General features: G+C 41.3%; 1 protein-coding gene across 6 annotated transcripts in view; it reads left to right on the top strand.

Annotated features, from left to right (window-relative positions):
• Positions 1-2,028: 2,028 nt before the first annotated feature.
• PHC3 (polyhomeotic homolog 3) overlaps positions 2,029-19,550 on the top strand; it is an 84,185-nt gene continuing 66,663 nt past the window's right edge. For 2 of the 6 annotated variants that reach the window (XM_075202107.1, XM_075202102.1), the window contains exons 1-3: positions 2,029-2,111; positions 4,194-4,330; positions 19,288-19,452. In XM_075202107.1, coding sequence (XP_075058208.1) covers positions 4,220-4,330; positions 19,288-19,452 — 276 coding nt within the window. In that variant the 5' untranslated portion in view covers positions 2,029-2,111; positions 4,194-4,219. Of the gene's footprint in view, positions 2,112-2,208; positions 2,298-4,193; positions 4,331-19,287; positions 19,453-19,550 lie in introns of those variants that run through there. The other 4 variants (XM_075202103.1, XM_075202106.1, XM_075202105.1 and 1 more) reach the window with 4 other exon arrangements.

Here is a 19,550-nt window from a genome sequence, read left to right as displayed (position 1 = left end):
AAAGGTGACAACAGTCATAAATGGTGTGGGAAGTCCAGGGGCATAGCCTCTTGTACCTGGTGGAAGGGGTCATGTTGGAGGGTCTGCTGACTTATGGTTTGCTTAAATTTCAGTAATTAGGTCTTTTATTTCAATTCTATGCAATATTTATGTTTTACATGTTAATTTTAGTTGTTATATAAAATACTTGTTATTTTTGGTTTGATGCTGTGGCTTACTTATAGTATATTATGATTTAATAAATTGCTATTGCCATTGCATCTCAAAAAATTACTGTCTTATATGGTGCAGTGGGAAGTAGCATGGACACACTATACATTCTATTTTAACTATATATAATTTTTTTTAAAAACAAAAAAACCATTGTGGTTTTGTGCATTTTCCCAGTACTCCAGGTGCATTGCACAAAAAGGGAATTGATCAGGGTGGGCAGAAGACAATTTGTGATAAATACATTTGTGCTGAGACTTTATATTGCACTGCACCAGCAACACCACATCAGCACGCAGCAATATTGTGCATGGAGCCCACAGCAGGTGGGCCTGTGTACTTTAAATGCCAGGGCTGATTTTTAGTCCCAGTCCGGCCCTGTGTCAGGCATATGAGGTGGGTAAGAAACATAGTTACTCTAGTAAATGGAAAGGTAAACTCAGAAGCAGATCAATTTGTATTGGTTGGAATGGGTCATGATGGAGATTCTGCGAACCCTGACACAAGGATATGCAAGTAGTCAACTCAGTTTCACTGAACATACTGTAGAGCAAGGCTGAATCATTTAAAAACTAAGGGAAAAATCAGTTATGATCTGCAGCAGATCTAAGGAAGGGAAGGGACACAATTAAAGAAATAAACGAGAGAAACAGCTTCAAATAGTGTGTGTGGAATTGCACAAAGGGCACCATGTTTGTTACCTCAGACCCAATTTAGCCTTTTCACACTAAGGGGCACATTTATCAATCTTATCATAAAGTGAAAAATAGTTTTTAATCCTTATCGCATTGATAAGGATTGAACTATTTCTCACATTTATGAAAAACGCATCACAGAAACAGCAGTTCCGATAAACTGCTGTTTCTGTGATTAAAAAAAATCACTTACCTCGCCTCTTCAGAATGCGATGTCCACGGATCTCCTCCTAGTCCTCATTTTTCTTTACACAGGAATTGCGCATGTGCACATGCGCATAGACATCTCCGCTCTGTCTCTGCAACTAGCGAGCGGTGAGTGACAGGGAGGGATCATGTGATTCGTCCACACATGCGCTGTCCAGTTCTGCAGAGCTGACAGCACTGAAATCTTTCAATTATGATAATGAACGCGTACATTATCATGACAAGTTACCGAAAAAAACTTTTTTCGGAACTTATTAGATTGCGGTTGGGAGCAGTCACCATACTGTAGAATGGTGACTGCTCCCAAAAACGAAAAGGAATGCAAAGCAGCAGATATCCACAATATCTGCTGTGATGCTCCTTTCTTAAATATGTGGGACACACAGAGGGACCTGAATTTCACGGTAAGTGCACGATTTGTTAAATATGCCCCTAAGGTTTCTAAATGGGGGAAAAAAAACCTGGAAAGAAAGAGTTAAAGCCTAATTAAATGAGTATTACACCATGAAGAGTTCCATTTACAAATTGCAGGGTTGCTACAAACAAGTTAAAATTTTTAACTTGTATTTCGAGCTACATTAGTTTAGGGGACACAAAGTACTACATGTCCTTTGGATCAGAGCCAAAATCCCCAAAAAAATGTAATTTACTGTAGGTCTTTGGCACAGTAACCAATTGTTATTCTGAGAAAATGCTCTTAACTCAATAAACTATTGTATTCATAATAATTATATAATAGCAAAATATTTTAAAAATATATATATATATATCTGTGATATCCACAACAGTATCTACCAGTGCGCTGTAGAGGAATGCGATAAGTAACAGTGATCCAATTAAATGAATAACTTTTAAGCGGTGCCAGCTTCAGCAGCGGCCAAACGTGGAGTTAAATGCCCTCACCAGCTGATAGTCACACGGCAAGACGACGCATGCGCAGCGACACCTAGTGACGGGGCCTGAAAATGGCGGAAGCCCAGCGAGTGAGTGAGTGATTAAGTAAGTGAGTGAGTGAGCAAGCGAGCGGCTCAGGTTGTGGTGGGCGGGGGTAGATGTGAGCAGCAGAGACCGAGCCGCATAGGACTATTAGGGTAGAACGTGCTGCCAGACGAAGCGGGTGATACTGGAGGGGGAGGGTGGGCAGACATGACCCCTTACTGGGGTGAAGGGCTGGAATGAGGACAGGTGACAGATTACTATCGGCGTTATGTATGGGAATAACAGGGTGTTTGGGGTTACTAACATTTATTATGCTGAAACCATTAGATTTAACCGCATCATCGATAAATCATCGTGCGTTTAGCTTGTGATACGTTAGTCACATTTACCTTGCGTTCCAAAATTGCATTCTTTTACTTTAACTTGTCCATGCTAAAGAAAAGCAGGGTTTTAATAAAATATTTATAATCAGCAGTGTATTTCCTTTCCAGACTCCGCAATAAAATATTATTATTTTTTCTTGGCTTGCTGTTCTAGTTGCACCACTTCCTAGCTGTGTATACATCGGACATATGGAAAATCTTTTTCTAAATATTTTTAGTATACGTCATATGCAGAGTGACTATATCCTGAACTTAGTTATCTTGGCACATGGTAACATCACCTTCTGAGGGACCCAAGCCGCCTATTTCAAATGCACACGGATTGGATTTACCTTTTTAATGTGTAATTACTGTGTATTCCAAATCAAATGACAGAAGGTTAATTTCTGTGGGATATTTTGCTTGTTAATTAGATGTAACGTTTTCATGCATGGTTCTTACCCCTTAACGTGAAACATCTGCATAGTTTTATGGCTATTGTATTTAATACATCTTTTACAGTTTGCACAATGGTGGAGCAACTTTTAAATATGCAAACATGTAAATTGTTTGCCAACATTATAATCAGAATTTGTTAACAGCTTATCTTAGTCTTGTATGAAAAAAGTGTTTTTTTTTTATGACACGAATACATAAAAAGTGAGATTTCCTCAGTGTTCTTTTGCATTTTATTTAGTTATAAGCCTACAAATTGCCAATAGATTAAACATGAAGGCATTTAATTGGTTTCTATGACTATTATTTGTGAAATATCCACATGTTGAGAGTACTTCATATTAGGTTTTCTGCTCAACACACACATACATATACTGTTCTCAATGATCTGCTGTCATATTATGACTGTATGTACCAACATGTCTGATAACCATCTGATTGATTCCAGTTTGCTATTACATTGTTTTTTGATCCACACACAAGCTGTGATATTGCAGCACTTGGCTAGCACTGAAAGTGAAGTAATTTAGGTACACAGTAACTTCTTTCACCAATATTGCTAGCTCATTAGCTTGTGACATCCAGTATGATTTCTTTGTCTTTAATACCTACCTTTATATTCCTTTCTCCAAGTATAGAGCAGGACCGTGTACAGAAGTACCTTTAGGGGTCATAATCACAGGTAGTTTGATCTCCGCTTGTGGTGCTTTATTACCACCAGACTACACAAATACAGAATCTTCTGTGCTCCTAGTACACCCATAAAGAACAGCACAAGAATTCTATTCATCTCTTTAACTGCCCCCCATTTTAATCTATAAACCCTATCACTAATTTAACCACTAGTGGGTAAAAAAATGAAATGAAAAATAAATTCCAGTTTTAACTACTCCACGTCCCTGCAGCCTTTCTCCACAACATCTCCGCACTCGCCTGGCAGGAAAGTCGCATGTCAACGTTGCTTGGCAGTGAGTGCTGGGTCAATCTAGTGAGCTTGTGTGCCCACCAACCCTTTACCTTTCCTAATTTTTAGGCCTTCACTGGTCGTTCATTGAGTTTGGAATATACATTCATGTTAGTGATGAAAAGATCACTAGTTTAAGTTGTACATATGGTATGTTCACTTGAATACAGTGCAGGGTAAATCACCACAGGTGGATGTCAAACTGCCTTGAGGGTACATATCCTTAGAAAATCCTCAAGTAGGAATTTCTATTTGACTTGGTATTAATTGCAATGTTATCTGGAAAAGCATAGCTCTTTAAAAAGAGCAAAGAGGGCTTTGTTTTATTTGCAAACTTGTGTGACTACTTTTCTTTCCAAGGCAGATTTAAATATCACAGTGGAGCCATGGAGAATGAGCATACTGTAACAACATCCTCAACATCTCCTACAACGAGCACTTCTGTGTCCCATCCTCCACCCATCTCTGTCTACAGCTCAGACCGCCATGCCGTGCAGGTATGTCAATATCCACAAGCCAGCATTATATTAAAACTACTTCTTTTGAATACTATCTATGCTTGTATGACTTTATAGTGTTTCCATGTCTCTGATATACTTAATAGTATTGCTTGATAATGCCACAGAAGTTTTCTTCCATTTTTCATTTTAAAGTACATGAGGTGTCCTAAGGCGAACCCAGGGAGGACAGAAACTTCCTGTGGAGCAGAAGGGCAAACTAGTGGTCTGAGCTCCTTCTTTTATTCCGTCTTCAGTTCTTGCTTGCCCAGGATATACTCCACTTTGAAATGGGCGACTATTAGAACAACCTGTAGCCAATGAAATCATTGGAATGTTCTGTTCACTTCAGCTGTAAATGAGTGATGAGACAGTGACTTGTCCATTTGTTGTGTCATCCTTCGTTCACATTGCTGACCAGGCATTATACCAGGTATATGAAACCGGAATATTGCCGGGTCTCCGTGGCAACATCACTGATTGGCTCCTCTTATAATGTTTGTGTGTGTGTATATCTAATATATATAAGCCTAGTGGCGTGTGTTAGTCTGTGTGTGTGGAAAAAAATAAAACCAAGCTGCAGCGCCACCTGCTGGGCGGAGTTATACACTGACCTACTAAATTCTTAGTGTGTGTGGGGAAAAAAAACTCAGAAAGGGCTGAAATTTGGTATACTAAGATTTTTTTAATTTGTTAATTTCATTTGTTAATTGTTAAAAGTGTTTATAAAGATTTTAAAAAAATATATATATATATTTCTTGAAGGAGAAGTGACAGTTGAGAGTGGTTGGTGGTTGCCGGGGGTGACAGTGGGGAGTGGTTGGTGGTTGCCGGGGGTGACAGTGGGGAGTGGTTTGTGGTTGCCGGGGGTGACAGAGCGAGAGGAGTGTGATACTCAGGACCGCTGAGAGAGATCCCTGTGTCTGGATAGACATCTGGATAGATGTGGCGATAAAGATGAAGGATGAGGTGATGGAGAAAAATGATGAGGTGGTGACATGTGGACAAAACCACGTTAAAAAAGGGCGCTTGCGTCGGGAAGTAACGCTCTTCCCCTGAGAAGACCTGGGCTATGGCCCAAATGCATGACAAGAACCTTTTTAACACCTTAAGTAGCTTGCTTTGACTAGAATACATGAGTATCATGCACGGGTTAACATGTGTGTGAATAAATATATATATATATATATATATATATATATATATATATATATATATATATATATATTTATATTTATTTTACCTTTCAATAGTTTTCGGTGAGACCTGGGTTGAAAAACCCGGGTCTCACCGTTCAGGCTAGAATCTGCTCGGATTGGATCCGGGAATTACCCTTCAAAACACCTGGGTTCAATTCATGGGTCATCCAACCCAGGTAGTTGCAGGGGTACCCATTCCCACTTTGCCTCGACCAGGGTTGCTGGGGCTCCCCCGGTAATAACTCGGGTTTTTGAGGCAGTGTGCACGGGATATCAGTCAAGACAGGGCAGGGTCATGATGTGAGGTGTGGAATGGAGGTAAGAATAAAGTCCTAAAGAGACTTAAACAGTGAAAAAGACAGGGTTTCCCAAGAGTAAAAAGTAATTATGTGCGAGTATGATCAGACTGGTACAAGAAAACTGGTGGTAAACTTTGATAAGCTGGGTACACACTACACAGTTTTCATCCAATAATCGGCTAAATCAGCCGACATATGACCGCTCGTTCAAAAGTTGGGTCAGTGTGTGCAGTGACACGATGGTGGAAAGTCTGCCAAAATGGACGATTGTCGTCTCATTTGGTTGGTCGTACTGTTTAATATTTTCGTTCCAATCTTGTTTCCGCTGTGTAGTGTGTATAAACTTCCGACCGATCCACAACAGTGAGTACGAAATTACAGTCATTGCTCACGACAACATGGCTGTAAAAAGTCGCTAAAGGGACGTCCGCTCTTCCCTTTATGGTCCTAAACAAGGCTAGTGGGTATGCAGTCCACGGACCGAGCGATCGGAACATCGATCGCATGTAAAATCGCTCGGCATAAAAAGTTGGTTGAAATTTCTGTAGTGTGTACCTAGCTTTACATAGCATGACGTTCTTATATCTAACTTGTTTATAATAATGCAATTTTCTAATAGTATACCGGTGGCCTCCCATGTAAAGCAATACTAACAGATCATGTCAAATTGATCTAATAGTAGTACTACCATTACTATTTCTGTACTAGCTCGTATTTTGCATTGGATCTATTAGTGCTGAAAATAGTCTCAGGTGACCCCTTGAAGTATCTCTTGTTACCAAATGAAAGACCTAATGCTAACGAAATAAAAAAATAATAATAGTTAGAATTAGAAATAAAAACAAATTATTCCTGGTAAAGCCAACACGCTACAACAATTAAGCAGACAATGTTCCAGCCATTTAGGGGTTAATCATAGAACAATTGAATAGAACAACTTCTGTATGTTAAGCAGAAATCACAGATATTAAGACATTACTGCGTTTCAATTAGGGATGAGCGCGCTCGGATTTCTGAAATCCGAGCCCACCCGAACGTTGCGGATCCGAGTCGGATCCGAGACAGATCCGGGTATTGGCGCCAAATTCAAAAGTGAAACTGAGGCTCTGACTCATAATCCCGTTGTCGGATCTCGCGATACTCGGATCCTATAAATTCCCCGCTAGTCGCCGCCATCTTCACTCGGGCATTGATCAGGGTAGAGGGAGGGTGTGTTAGGTGGTCCTCTGTGCTGTTTAGTTCTGTGCTGTTTAGTTCTGTGCTGTTTAGTGCTGTGCTGTTTAGTGCTGTGCTGTGCTGTGCTGTGCTGTGTTCTGCAGTATCAGTCCAGTGGTGCTGTGTGCTGTGCTCTGTCCTTCTGAGGTCAGTGGTGCTGCTGGGTCCTGTGCTGTGTCCTGTTCAGTCCAGTGGTGCTGTGTCCTGTGCTCTGTGCTTCTAAGGGCATAGTTATTTCCCCAATATTCCCCTGTGTTTAAAAAAATAAAAAAAAGTTTTTTTTATAAAATACCAAAAACTACTTTAATATTTTTTAATTACCACAAAATTTTCACAACCAATCCTGCAGTATAAGCCCATTGGTACTGCAATATTACCAAGTTCACACATTCAGCAGTAAAAGTCCAGTGGTACTGCAATATTACAAAGTTTACACATTCTGCAGTATCAGTCCAGTGGTGCTGTGTCCTGTGCTCTGTCCTGCTGAGTTCCGTAGTGCTGCTGGGTCCTGTGCCGTGTCCTGTTCAGTCCAGTGGTGCTGTGTCCTGTGCTCTGTGCTTCTAAGGGCATAGTTATTTCCCCATTATTCCCAAGTTTGTAAAAAATAAAAAAAAAGTAAAAAAAAATAAAAAAATTAAAAAAAAAAAAAAATATATAATAATTATAACCAAATTTGCAAAACCAATCCAGCATTATAAGTCCATTGGTACTGCAATATTACCAAGTTCACACATTCAGCAGTAAAAGTCCAGTGGTACTGCAATATTACAAAGTTTACACATTCTGCAGTATCAGTCCAGTGGTGCTGTGTCCTGTGCTCTGTCCTGCTGAGTTCCGTAGTGCTGCTGGGTCCTGTGCCGTGTCCTGTTCAGTCCAGTGGTGCTGTGTCCTGTGCTCTGTGCTTCTAAGGGCATAGTTATTTCCCCATTATTCCCAAGTTTGTAAAAAATAAAAAAAAAGTAAAAAAAAATAAAAAATTAAAAAAAAAAAAAATATATATAATAATTATAACCAAATTTGCAAAACCAATCCAGCATTATAAGTCCATTGGTACTGCAATATTACCAAGTTCACACATTCAGCAGTAAAAGTCCAGTGGTACTGCAATATTACAAAGTTTACACATTCTGCAGTATCAGTCCAGTGGTGCTGTGTCCTGTGCTCTGTCCTGCTGAGTTCCGTAGTGCTGCTGGGTCCTGTGCCGTGTCCTGTTCAGTCCAGTGGTGCTGTGTCCTGTGCTCTGTGCTTCTAAGGGCATAGTTATTTCCCCATTATTCCCAAGTTTGTAAAAAATAAAAAAAAAGTAAAAAAAAATAAAAAATTTAAAAAAAAAAAAATATATATAATAATTATAACCAAATTTGCAAAACCAATCCAGCATTATAAGTCCATTGGTACTGCAATATTACCAAGTTCACACATTCTGCAGTATCTTGTGCTACATATAATGGAGACCAAAAATTTGGAGGATAAAGTAGGGAAAGATCAAGACCCACTTCCTCCTAATGCTGAAGCTGCTGCCACTAGTCATGACATAGACGATGAAATGCCATCAACGTCGTCTTCCAAGCCCGATGCCCAATCTCGTAGTACCGGGCATGTAAAATCCAAAAAGCCCAAGTTAAGAAAAAGTAGCAAAAAGAGAAACTTAAAATCATCTGAGGAGAAACGTAAAGTTGCCAATATGCCATTTACGACACGGAGTGGCAAGGAACGGCTTAGGCCCTGGCCCGTGTTCATGACTAGTGGTTCAGCTTCACCCACGGATCTTAGCCCTCCTCCTCCTCCCCCCCCCTACAAAAAATTGAAGAGAGTTATGCTGTCAGCAACAAAACAGCAAACAACTCTGCCTTCTAAAGAGAAATTATCACAAATCCCCAAGGCGAGTCCAAGCGTGTTGGTGGTTGTCAAGCCTGACCTTCCCATCACTGTACGGGAAGAGGTGGCTCGGGAGGAGGCTATTGATGATGTAGCTGGCGCTGTGGAGGAACTTGATGATGAGGATGGTGATGTGGTTATTGTAAATGAGGCACCAGGGGGGGAAACAGCTGATGTCCATGGGATGAAAAAGCCCATCGTCATGCCTGGTCAGAAGACCAAAAAATGCACCTCTTCGGTCTGGAGTTATTTTTATCCAAATCCAGACAACCAATGTATGGCAATATGTAGCTTATGTAAAGCTCAAATAAGCAGGGGTAAGGATCTTGCCCACCTAGGAACATCCTCCCTTATACGTCACCTGAATAACCTTCATAGTTCAGTGGTTAGTTCAGGAACTGGGGCTAGGACCCTCATCGGTACAGGGACACCTAAATCCCGTGGTCCAGTTGGATACACACCAGCAACACCCTCCTCGTCAACTTCCTCCACAATCTCCATCAGATTCAGTCCTGCAGCCCAAGTCACCAGCCAGACTGAGTCCTCCTCAATACGGGATTCATCCGAGGAATCCTGCAGCGGTACGCCTACTACTGCCACTGCTGCTGTTGCTGCTGTTAGTCGGTCATCTTCCCAGAGGGGAAGTCGTAAGACCGCTAAGTCTTTCACCAAACAATTGACCGTCCAACAGTCGTTTGCCATGACCACCAAATACGATAGTAGTCACCCTATTGCAAAGCGTATAACTGCGGCTGTAACTGCAATGTTGGTGTTAGACGTGCGCCCGGTGTCCGCCATCAGTGGAGTGGGATTTAGAGGGTTGATGGAGGTATTGTGTCCCCGGTACCAAATCCCCTCGAGATTCCACTTCACTAGGCAGGCGATACCAAAAATGTACAGAGAAGTACGATCAAGTGTCCTCAGTGCTCTTAAAAATGCGGTTGTACCCACTGTCCACTTAACCACGGACATGTGGACAAGTGGTTCTGGGCAAACGAAGGACTATATGACTGTGACAGCCCACTGGGTAGATGCATCCCCTTCCGCAGCAACAGCAACAGCTGCATCAGTAGCAGCATCTACAAAATGGCTGCTCATGCAAAGGCAGGCAACATTGTGCATTACAGGCTTTAATAAGAGGCACAACGCTGCCAACATATTAGAGAAAATGAGGGAAATTATCTCCCAGTGGCTTACCCCACTTAGACTCTCATGGGGATTTGTGGTGTCAGACAATGCCAGTAACATTGTGCGGGCATTAAATATGGGCAATTTCCAGCACGTCCCATGTTTTGCCCACACCATTAATTTGGTGGTGCAGCATTACCTCAAGAGTGACAGGGGTGTGCAGGAGATGCTTGCGGTGGCCCGCAAAATTGCTGGACACTTTCGGCATTCAGCCAGTGCCTACCGCAGACTAGAGGCACATCAGAAAAGCTTGAACCTGCCCTGCCATCACCTCAAACAAGAGGTTGTGACGCGCTGGAACTCCACCCTCTATATGCTGCAGAGGATGGAGGAGCAGCAAAAGGCCATTCAGGCCTACACAGCCACCTACGACATAGGCAAAGGAGTGGGGATGCGCCTGAGTCAAGCGCAGTGGAGACTGATTTCCGTGTTGTGCAAGGTTCTGCAGCCATTTGAACTTGCCACACGAGAAGTCAGTTCCGACACTGCCAGCTTGAGTCAGGTCATTCCCCTGATCAGGCTGTTGCAGAAGCAGCTGGAGAAAGTGAGGGAGGAGCTGGTAAGCCATTGCGATTACAGCAAGCATGTAGCTCTTGTGGATGTAGCCCTTCGTACGCTTTGCCAGGATCCGAGGGTGGTCACTCTTTTAAAGTCAGAGGAATACATTCTGGCCACCGTGCTCGATCCTCGGTTTAAAGCGTATGTTGTGTCTCTGTTTCCGGCGGACACAAATCTACAGCGGTGCAAAGACCTGCTGGTCAGGAGATTGTCCTCTGAAGAGGACCGTGACATGCCAACAGCTCCACCCTCATTTTCTTCCACATCTATGGCTGCGAGGAAAAAGCTCAGTTTTCCCAAAAGAGGCACTGGCGGGGATGCTGATAACATCTGGTCCGGACTGAAGGACCTGCCAACCATTGCAGACATGTCTACTCTCGCTGCATTGGATGCTGTCACAATAGAAAAAATTGTGGATGATTACTTTGCTGACACCATCCAAGTAGACATGTCAGACAGTCCATATTGTTACTGGCAGGAAAAAAAGGCAGTTTGGAAGCCCCTGTACAAACTGGCTCTATTTTACCTGAGTTGTCCCCCCTCCAGTGTGTACTCGGAAAGAGTTTTTAGTGCAGCGGGGAACCTGGTCAGTGAGCGGCGAAGGAGGTTGCTTCCTCACAACGTTGAAAAAATGATGTTTATAAAAATGAATAATCAATTCCTCAATGAAGTACAGCACTGCCCTCCAGATACTACAGAGGGACCTGTGGTTGTGGAGTCCAGCGGGGACGAATTGATAATGTGTGATGAGGAGGAAGTAGACACTGTAGGGGGAGAGGAATCAGAGGTTGAGGATGAGGACGACATCTTGCCTCAGTAGAGCCTGTTTAGTCTGTACAGGGAGAGATGAATAGCTTTTTTGGTGTGGGGGCCCAAACAAACCAATCATTTCAGTCAAAGTTGTTTGGTAGGCCCTGTCGCTGAAATGATTGGTTTGTTAAAGTGTGCATGTCCTATTTCAACAGCAGACCTCTCAACTGCAGCTCATCCCTCCTCTGCGGGGATAATGTCTCCTGTGCTCTGACACGTCACTCTGTGTACTCTCAGCCTCAGGATCTGACACTACAGCTACCATGCCTCTTGTAGCAGCCCTCACTCCAGGGCCTCTTCCATGTGCAGTGTCCCCCTCTCTCTTGGGTTCACTATAGTGGCATGGAGTTCTCCCCCTCATCCAGGGCACACATTCCTTGCCCTGGCTCAGTCACCACGCTCAGACTTCCAGGCAATGCTGGGGGAGCCTGGGAGCTTCCACCCCAGGTCCCCAGCTACAACTCTCCTCTCCTGTGTCTTCTCTCTCTTTCTGACACTTGAAAGATCGTGCCTTTAAATGAAAAAGTCAGTCTTGATTGCACGACTATGTGCAAGTGCAACAGGGACATTTTTTTGGGTTTACAAAGTCAAACAGTAACACTACGACCCTGTCTGTCTGGGGTCTGTCAATGACGAATTGTCTGGAGCATGTTTTGAGGAGGTATTGTGGCCCCGGTATCAAATTGGGTACCGGGGCCACCCCACTATGCAGTCCAGATACTTGTTTGGTGGAATTCCGACACGTGGAGGGTTTTTTAATTATATTGTGGCCTCGGTACCAAATTGTGTACCGGGGCCACCACACTACGCAGTCAAGATACTTGTTTGGTGGAATTCAGACCAGTTGAGGGTTTTATTATTATATTGTGTGGACCACTCTATCTATACCACACTACAACTCTATACCACTCTATTTCCTACTTTAATTCTATTTAATTCTATTTCCTACTTTAATTCTATTACTAATTAATTACCATAAAGAGGAACCAAAAAAACCAATTTTACCAAAAGTATAATATGACTTAGACTTACAAACACTACACTTGAAAGATCGTGCCTTTAAATGAAAAAGTAAGTCTTCATTGCACGACTATGTGCAACAGGGACAGTTTTTTTCTTTACAAAGTCAACTAATAACACTTGGACCCTGTCTGTCTTTAACATACTTAATGGGATCTCAATGACGAATTGTCTGTAGCATGTTTGGAGGAGGTATTGTGGCCCCGGTATCAAGTTGGGTACCGGGGCCACCCCACTACGCAGTCCAGATACTTGTTTGGTGGAATTCTGACACGTGGAGGGTGTATTTATTTTATTGTGGCCCCGGTATCAAGTTGGGTACCGGGGCCACCCCACTACGCAGTCCAGATACTTGTTTGGTGGAATTCTGACACGTGGAGGGTGTATTTATTTTATTGTGGCCCCGGTATCAAGTTGGGTACCGGGGCCACCCCACTACGCAGTCCAGATACTTGTTTGGTGGAATTCTGACACGTGGAGGGTGTATTTATTTTATTGTGGCCCCGGTATCAAGTTGGGTACCGGGGCCACCCCACTACGCAGTCCAGATACTTGTTTGGTGGAATTCTGACACGTGGAGGGTGTATTTATTTTATTGTGGCCCCGGTATCAAGTTGGGTACCGGGGCCACCCCACTACGCAGTCCAGATACTTGTTTGGTGGAATTCTGACACGTGGAGGGTGTATTTATTTTATTGTGGCCCCGGTATCAAGTTGGGTACCGGGGCCACCCCACTACGCAGTCCAGATACTTGTTTGGTGGAATTCTGACACGTGGAGGGTGTATTTATTTTATTGTGGCCCCGGTACCAAATTGTGTACCGGGGCCACCACACTACGCAGTCAAGATAGATAGATGCGTATCATAGATAAAGTACATTCAGTGGTGTGGGGCAAATTGAAAAATATTCAAAATGCACTGACATTATCAAAAACAAGAGGTTGTCACATGCTAAAACTCCAACATGTATATGATGGAGAGGATGGAGGAGCAGCCGTATGTGTAGTGTAATGCAGACCTGTTGAAGGTTTTTTATATATTTTATTGTGGTGCCCAGTGCCCACTCCTCTACGCAGTCCAGGTACATTTATTGGTGCGAATCAAACAAGTTGATGGTTTTCTTATTATATATATTGTGGTGACCCACTCCTCTACGCAGTCCAGGTACATTTATTGGTGCGAATCAAACAAGTTGATGGTTTTCTTATTATATATATTGTGGTGACCCACTCCTCTACGCAGTCCAGGTACATTTATTGGTGCGATTCATAAAAGTTCAGGGTTTTTAAGATATTGTGGTGACCCACTCCTCTACGCAGTCCAGGTACATTTATTGGTGCGATTCATAAAAGTTCAGGGTTTTTAATATATTGTGGTGACCCACTCCTCTACGCAGTCCAGGTACATTTATTGGTGCGAATCAAACAAGTTGATGGTTTTCTTATTATATATATTGTGGTGACCCACTCCTCTACGCAGTCCAGGTACATTTATTGGTGCGATTCATAAAAGTTCAGGGTTTTTAAGATATTGTGGTGACCCACTCCTCTACGCAGTCCAGGTACATTTATTGGTGCGAATCAAACAAGTTGATGGTTTTCTTATTATATATATTGTGGTGACCCACTCCTCTACGCAGTCCAGGTACATTTATTGGTGCGATTCATAAAAGTTCAGGGTTTTTAATATATTGTGGTGACCCACTCCTCTACGCAGTCCAGGTACATTTATTGGTGCGAATCAAACCAGTTGATGGTTTTCTTATTATATATATTGTGGTGACCCACTCCTCTACGCAGTCCAGGTACATTTATTGGTGCGATTCATAAAAGTTCAGGGTTTTTAATATATTGTGGTGACCCACTCCTCTACGCAGTCCAGGTACATTTATTGGTGCGAATCAAACAAGTTGATGGTTTTCTTATTATATATATTGTGGTGACCCACTCCTCTACGCAGTCCAGGTACATTTATTGGTGCGATTCATAAAAGTTCAGGGTTTTTAAGATATTGTGGTGACCCACTCCTCTACGCAGTCCAGGTACATTTATTGGTGCGAATCAAACAAGTTGATGGTTTTCTTATTATATATATTGTGGTGACCCACTCCTCTACGCAGTCCAGGTACATTTATTGGTGCGATTCATAAAAGTTCAGGGTTTTTAATATATTGTGGTGACCCACTCCTCTACGCAGTCCAGGTACATTTATTGGTGCGAATCAAACCAGTTGATGGTTTTCTTATTATATATATTGTGGTGACCCACTCCTCTACGCAGTCCAGGTACATTTATTGGTGCGATTCATAAAAGTTCAGGGTTTTTAATATATTGTGGTGACCCACTCCTCTACGCAGTCCAGGTACAATTATTGGTGCGAATCATAAAAGTTCAGGGTTTTTAATATATATTGTGGTGACCCACTCCTCTACGCAGTCCAGAAAGATACCTTGTTGCAACGTTTTGGACTAATAACTATATTGTGAGGTGTTCAGAATACACTGTAAATTAGTGGAAATGCTTGTTATTGAATGTTATTGAGGTTAATAATAGCCTAGGAGTGAAAATAAGCCCAAAAACTTGATTTTTAAACTTTTTATGTTTTTTTCAAAAAAAATCCGAATCCAATACCTTAAATCCGAACCGAGACCTTTCGTCAAGTGTTTTGCGAGACAAATCCGAACCTCAAAAATAACGAAAATCCGGATCCAAAACACAAAACACGAGACCTCAAAAGTCGCCGGTGCACATCCCTAGTTTCAATAAGTGGGGTCATTTAAAACTTTGTGCAGCAGTGTTTTAAAATAGGACAGGGTACTTATGTGGTTCCTGTATAAAGATATGCTCCTTGCAGCTGCTGCCTAATCAGCTGTGTTTATAGTGGTGTCTCTGGTAACTGGCTACCCATGAACAAACTTATGGAGTCGTGACTGCCTCCCTGTTATCTGCTAATATTCATACATTTTGGATCTCTTTACCTGTCTGTGCCTCTAATGATGTCCCTAATGCATCAGCCTCTAAATAATTTGTAATCTCCCATTTGCCAAGGAGACACTTTCAAAAACTAGTGTTGGAAAAGCTCAGATTTAACATTATTGTACCGAAGACTAATAATCCTTGCATAGATATACAGATAAAAATCCACTTGGTGGTCTAGTGGGGTCTGGAAGATGTGATGTTGGCCATAAGGGTTCTTATGAACCCCCAAGGAGCATTGCCTCCTGGGAGTCAAAGGAGGTCAAAAACTGCAGTGGAGCTCAGTGAGATCTGGCTGCTTCCCAGGGTCTGACTCCCAATCCCCCTGGAGCCGAGTTTGTCTTTGAGGTGATGCTAGATGTGTAATTGACACTCACAGTTGATGAGTGGCTGGCTTGGTCATGTGGTGCAAGTAGTAATCCTTGATCCCTAGCTGCTGAAAATGCAAAATCAAAACAAGGTGTTTGTGCGGTTGGTGATATAGTAAGCCTATCCTGTCAAACCACAAATGAATCTAAATGTGACACACAGGTCCATCCTGCAAATAAACCAGACTATGCATGCTTTCAATAAGAAGCACTTCAATGTTCATCTTTTTGTTTTGTCCCAACCAGTGTGACTGCCTTACTTTTATTATACTTCTTGTAAAAGACTTTAACAGCCCTAGTGACGCACATATCTACACACAATTGGCTTGGTGTAAACAATTCTAATTTGTTTCCTCCTGTCTTTTTTTTTCCTGCCACTTTGGTAGGTAAATTTCTTATATTGGTTACAGCCATCATTAGAACAAACCAAATAAAATGTAAAATAGACAGGCAAGATGGACCACTTGTTTTTTTTTTCTATTAGCAATCTGTGTTTCCTGTCTGCCAAGTTGCAATTTTCTGGTCACTAGGTAATGCTCTATAGAGTTGTTTTTAAATGGCAAAGAAAGGTTGAGCTAATTCAGTTCTTTTGTGATAACACATAAAATGCAGCAGATGTTTCCCTGTTTATGACAGGCATGCTGCACTATTTTACAGTGGTAATGTGTATTCCCTTGGAATATGAATTATGTAGATTCTATATCAGAAAACAGCCTGAGAGAGTTAGCAATGTGCTATCTATTGAGAGATCCAAACTGAGTACTTCAGTAAACAAAATGAAGTCCATTATTCTCTATATTACAACTATGCACTTCAGGAAGAATCGTGTTGGAAGAATCTATGCATTCCGTAAAGTGAATCTGTCACAGTGAATTACCATTTTTTTTTTGTTGTGCCAGCCACTTGCTGCAGAAATGCTGTGCTTGGTAGCACATCACTAATGCACTCAATGTTTTGAGCTATTTAGTGGAAATTATTGTGTGTGAGATTTTGGTTGTCCCAGTGATTACATGTACAACAGTTTTATGGGCTAACGTACTAACCTACTGTTAATTATAAGACTACCACAAGTCCCAGAGGAGTTCTATGACCATGGAATGTCATGAGGCCGCAGGTAAAGAGCTTTTATACAGGTCACGTCTCTCTGAGGTGACATCTAATATCCGTAATGATTTACAGTAGGTGGTGTATAAATATTATCTTTTATTTATCAAGCGCTTGCATACTACACAGCTCTGTACATTGAAGGGACATTGTGGCTGCTGGTGGGGAAAGTATCTGTGGCTACACAGATTTTACCAGATTGTGTGTGTATATGTATATACACAGTATGTATGATGGATAGTGTCGGGAATCTTTGTTGTAGAGCATCTCTAATGATCTGTGCTGGAGAGCAGCAGTAATTTTGTTGTAGTACAGATCTTTTTCCTGATGGATAAATATGTTGCTGAATCAAACATCAAGCAAATAGATGCCACACAGAGGAGAAGTCCTCCGAGGCAACAGAGCTGGTTTTAAGGTATAGGGGAGAATACAACAGTAACGGGATTAGGGGCAATGACCAGAAGCAGTAGGAGGAGAGAGTTGGACCAAAGATAAAATGCAAGCAGGAATGAGGAGTGATTAGGAAAGGACAGACACACATTTGAGGGAGGATCAAGTGGGGGTGAATTAAAAAAAAAAATTCAAACCATCAAATTCACTTACATTTTCCATCCGCTCCTAAATTTCCACTTCTATCGATCTATCTATCTATCTTTACTGATCACTTCAAACTAGCTCACCACAGATAATTTTTAGCAACTCTAGTTGCTAGGTGCAACAATACACTTTGTTTTTGCACCAATTTTCAGAATGGTTTTCAATATTGACCTGAATGTACAACTGCTATGTGTAATTTAGGGACGTTCATGGGCTAGCCCACTAGATGGTGCTGGTGAACAATATAACATGAAGCTCAAAATACATCAGTCTATAACTTTCAAACTATGTGATATTTTCAAGTATAATATTCACTACTTATTTTTGTCTAACACACACAGCAAGTGGTAATATCAAATACATATTAAACAAAATTATTGCACAGGAACTGTACAATTCCCACAGCTCATCTTTCCAATCCAGGGAAAACATGTTTTGGGAAAGTATTTATTTTTATGAATGGAAAGCGTGGTTTATCTGTTCAGCCCCCTTCCCCTTCCCTCTTCCATAGTTTGCTTGGTATGATCTCAGCAATAATATTCCCAGCCATCAGTCTTATTTCAAGGGAATTCCTAGAATTGGACTCAATACAAAAAAGGGCATTCAGCACTCACTAATAGCCCTTCTTTCCCATACCATCTCTTTTCCAAAGAGATACTTGTGTTGGTATGAATGGTTCTAAAATCTTTATTTACTAAATTGTAATGTGTTTGATGCTTGTAGGATGTTTGCCAACCAGAAAAAAATAAATAAATTGCTAGCCAAAAAAATTACCATGACCTGGCAGACACATTGCCTTCTGTTTATTAATGTAGCCTGCAGAAACCGTGCTCTGGGATTAACCTTTCACTTGTAGGATCAAAGTATATGGACTAGAAAACACTTTCAAGAGCCACTATCACGTATTAAAAAGTATGGGTATCTTATGTTCCCAAAGTACGAGGCAGCCGCTACACAACTACTACAGTGGGGAGTTGCTTTCTTCACAGTTACATCGCTTCATATATATACTTGGTAATATCTGTAAATATTTGCAAGAGACCTCGGAAAATAGATCAAAAGTGTGCAATATTATTTATTTAGAAAATAAATCCAAAAGTAACTTTTAAAATGTTATGGAAATGAAATAGCATATAACCAGAAGTGTACGTATATATGGTGTTATTGTATTGTTGAACGAATGAATAGGTTAATATTTTTATTAGACCCTGAATTTTGTCTGCTTTTTGTTTTCGGTTGTTTTATATCAGTATTTAAATTCAATATTGCCCCCTACACTGCCAGCTTTGCCACAATACAAAATGCCAAAGAAATGGTGTTTGTTTAACATTCGCAACACAATGGGCAAATTATTTGTAAAACAAAATACCATAGTGCAGAAAATAAAAGATTTAAACATATGCAGGCAAAATATGTCATCACTTTGGATAAATAACAAATAAAATAGAGTATGATCTAAATTAAGTGGGATTTTTTTGGAATTAAAACTGAACCCTGACACTTTTTTGTCTACAGAACTCTCATCATCATCATCTATTTATACTCTAAAAATAACCTTTGAAAATATATTCATTAAAAAAATGAACTGTAATTATTCAATCTCTCCTGTTCTTTTAGTAGTAGACAACATTAACTTTATCCACATGTTGGACTCTATCCTTAGAAGTTATATTTTAAATCTTCTGACATGACTATATTTTTCTTATTGATGTTATAAAAATAGTATTTTATTCATGCACTCCTAGGTCATCCAACAGGCATTGAATCGTCCTCCAAGTTCGGCAGCCCAGTATCTTCAGCAGATGTATGCAGCCCAACAACAACACCTAATGCTACAGACAGCTGCCCTACAGCAGCAGCAACAGCACATGAACAGCGCTCAGCTCCAGACTCTGGCCTCTGTTCAGCAGGTACTTTCTTTATCTACTGTCTCAGCATCTATGGAGAAAATGTAGGCGTATGTAAGAGCTGGCATAGATTCTTTGCCAATATGCGATATACAGATGGT

Source organism: Mixophyes fleayi, chromosome 3 (genome assembly GCF_038048845.1).
Source record: "Mixophyes fleayi isolate aMixFle1 chromosome 3, aMixFle1.hap1, whole genome shotgun sequence".
NCBI classification, from domain to species: domain Eukaryota; kingdom Metazoa; phylum Chordata; class Amphibia; order Anura; family Limnodynastidae; genus Mixophyes; species Mixophyes fleayi.
This window is presented reverse-complemented; position numbering and strand designations above follow the sequence as displayed.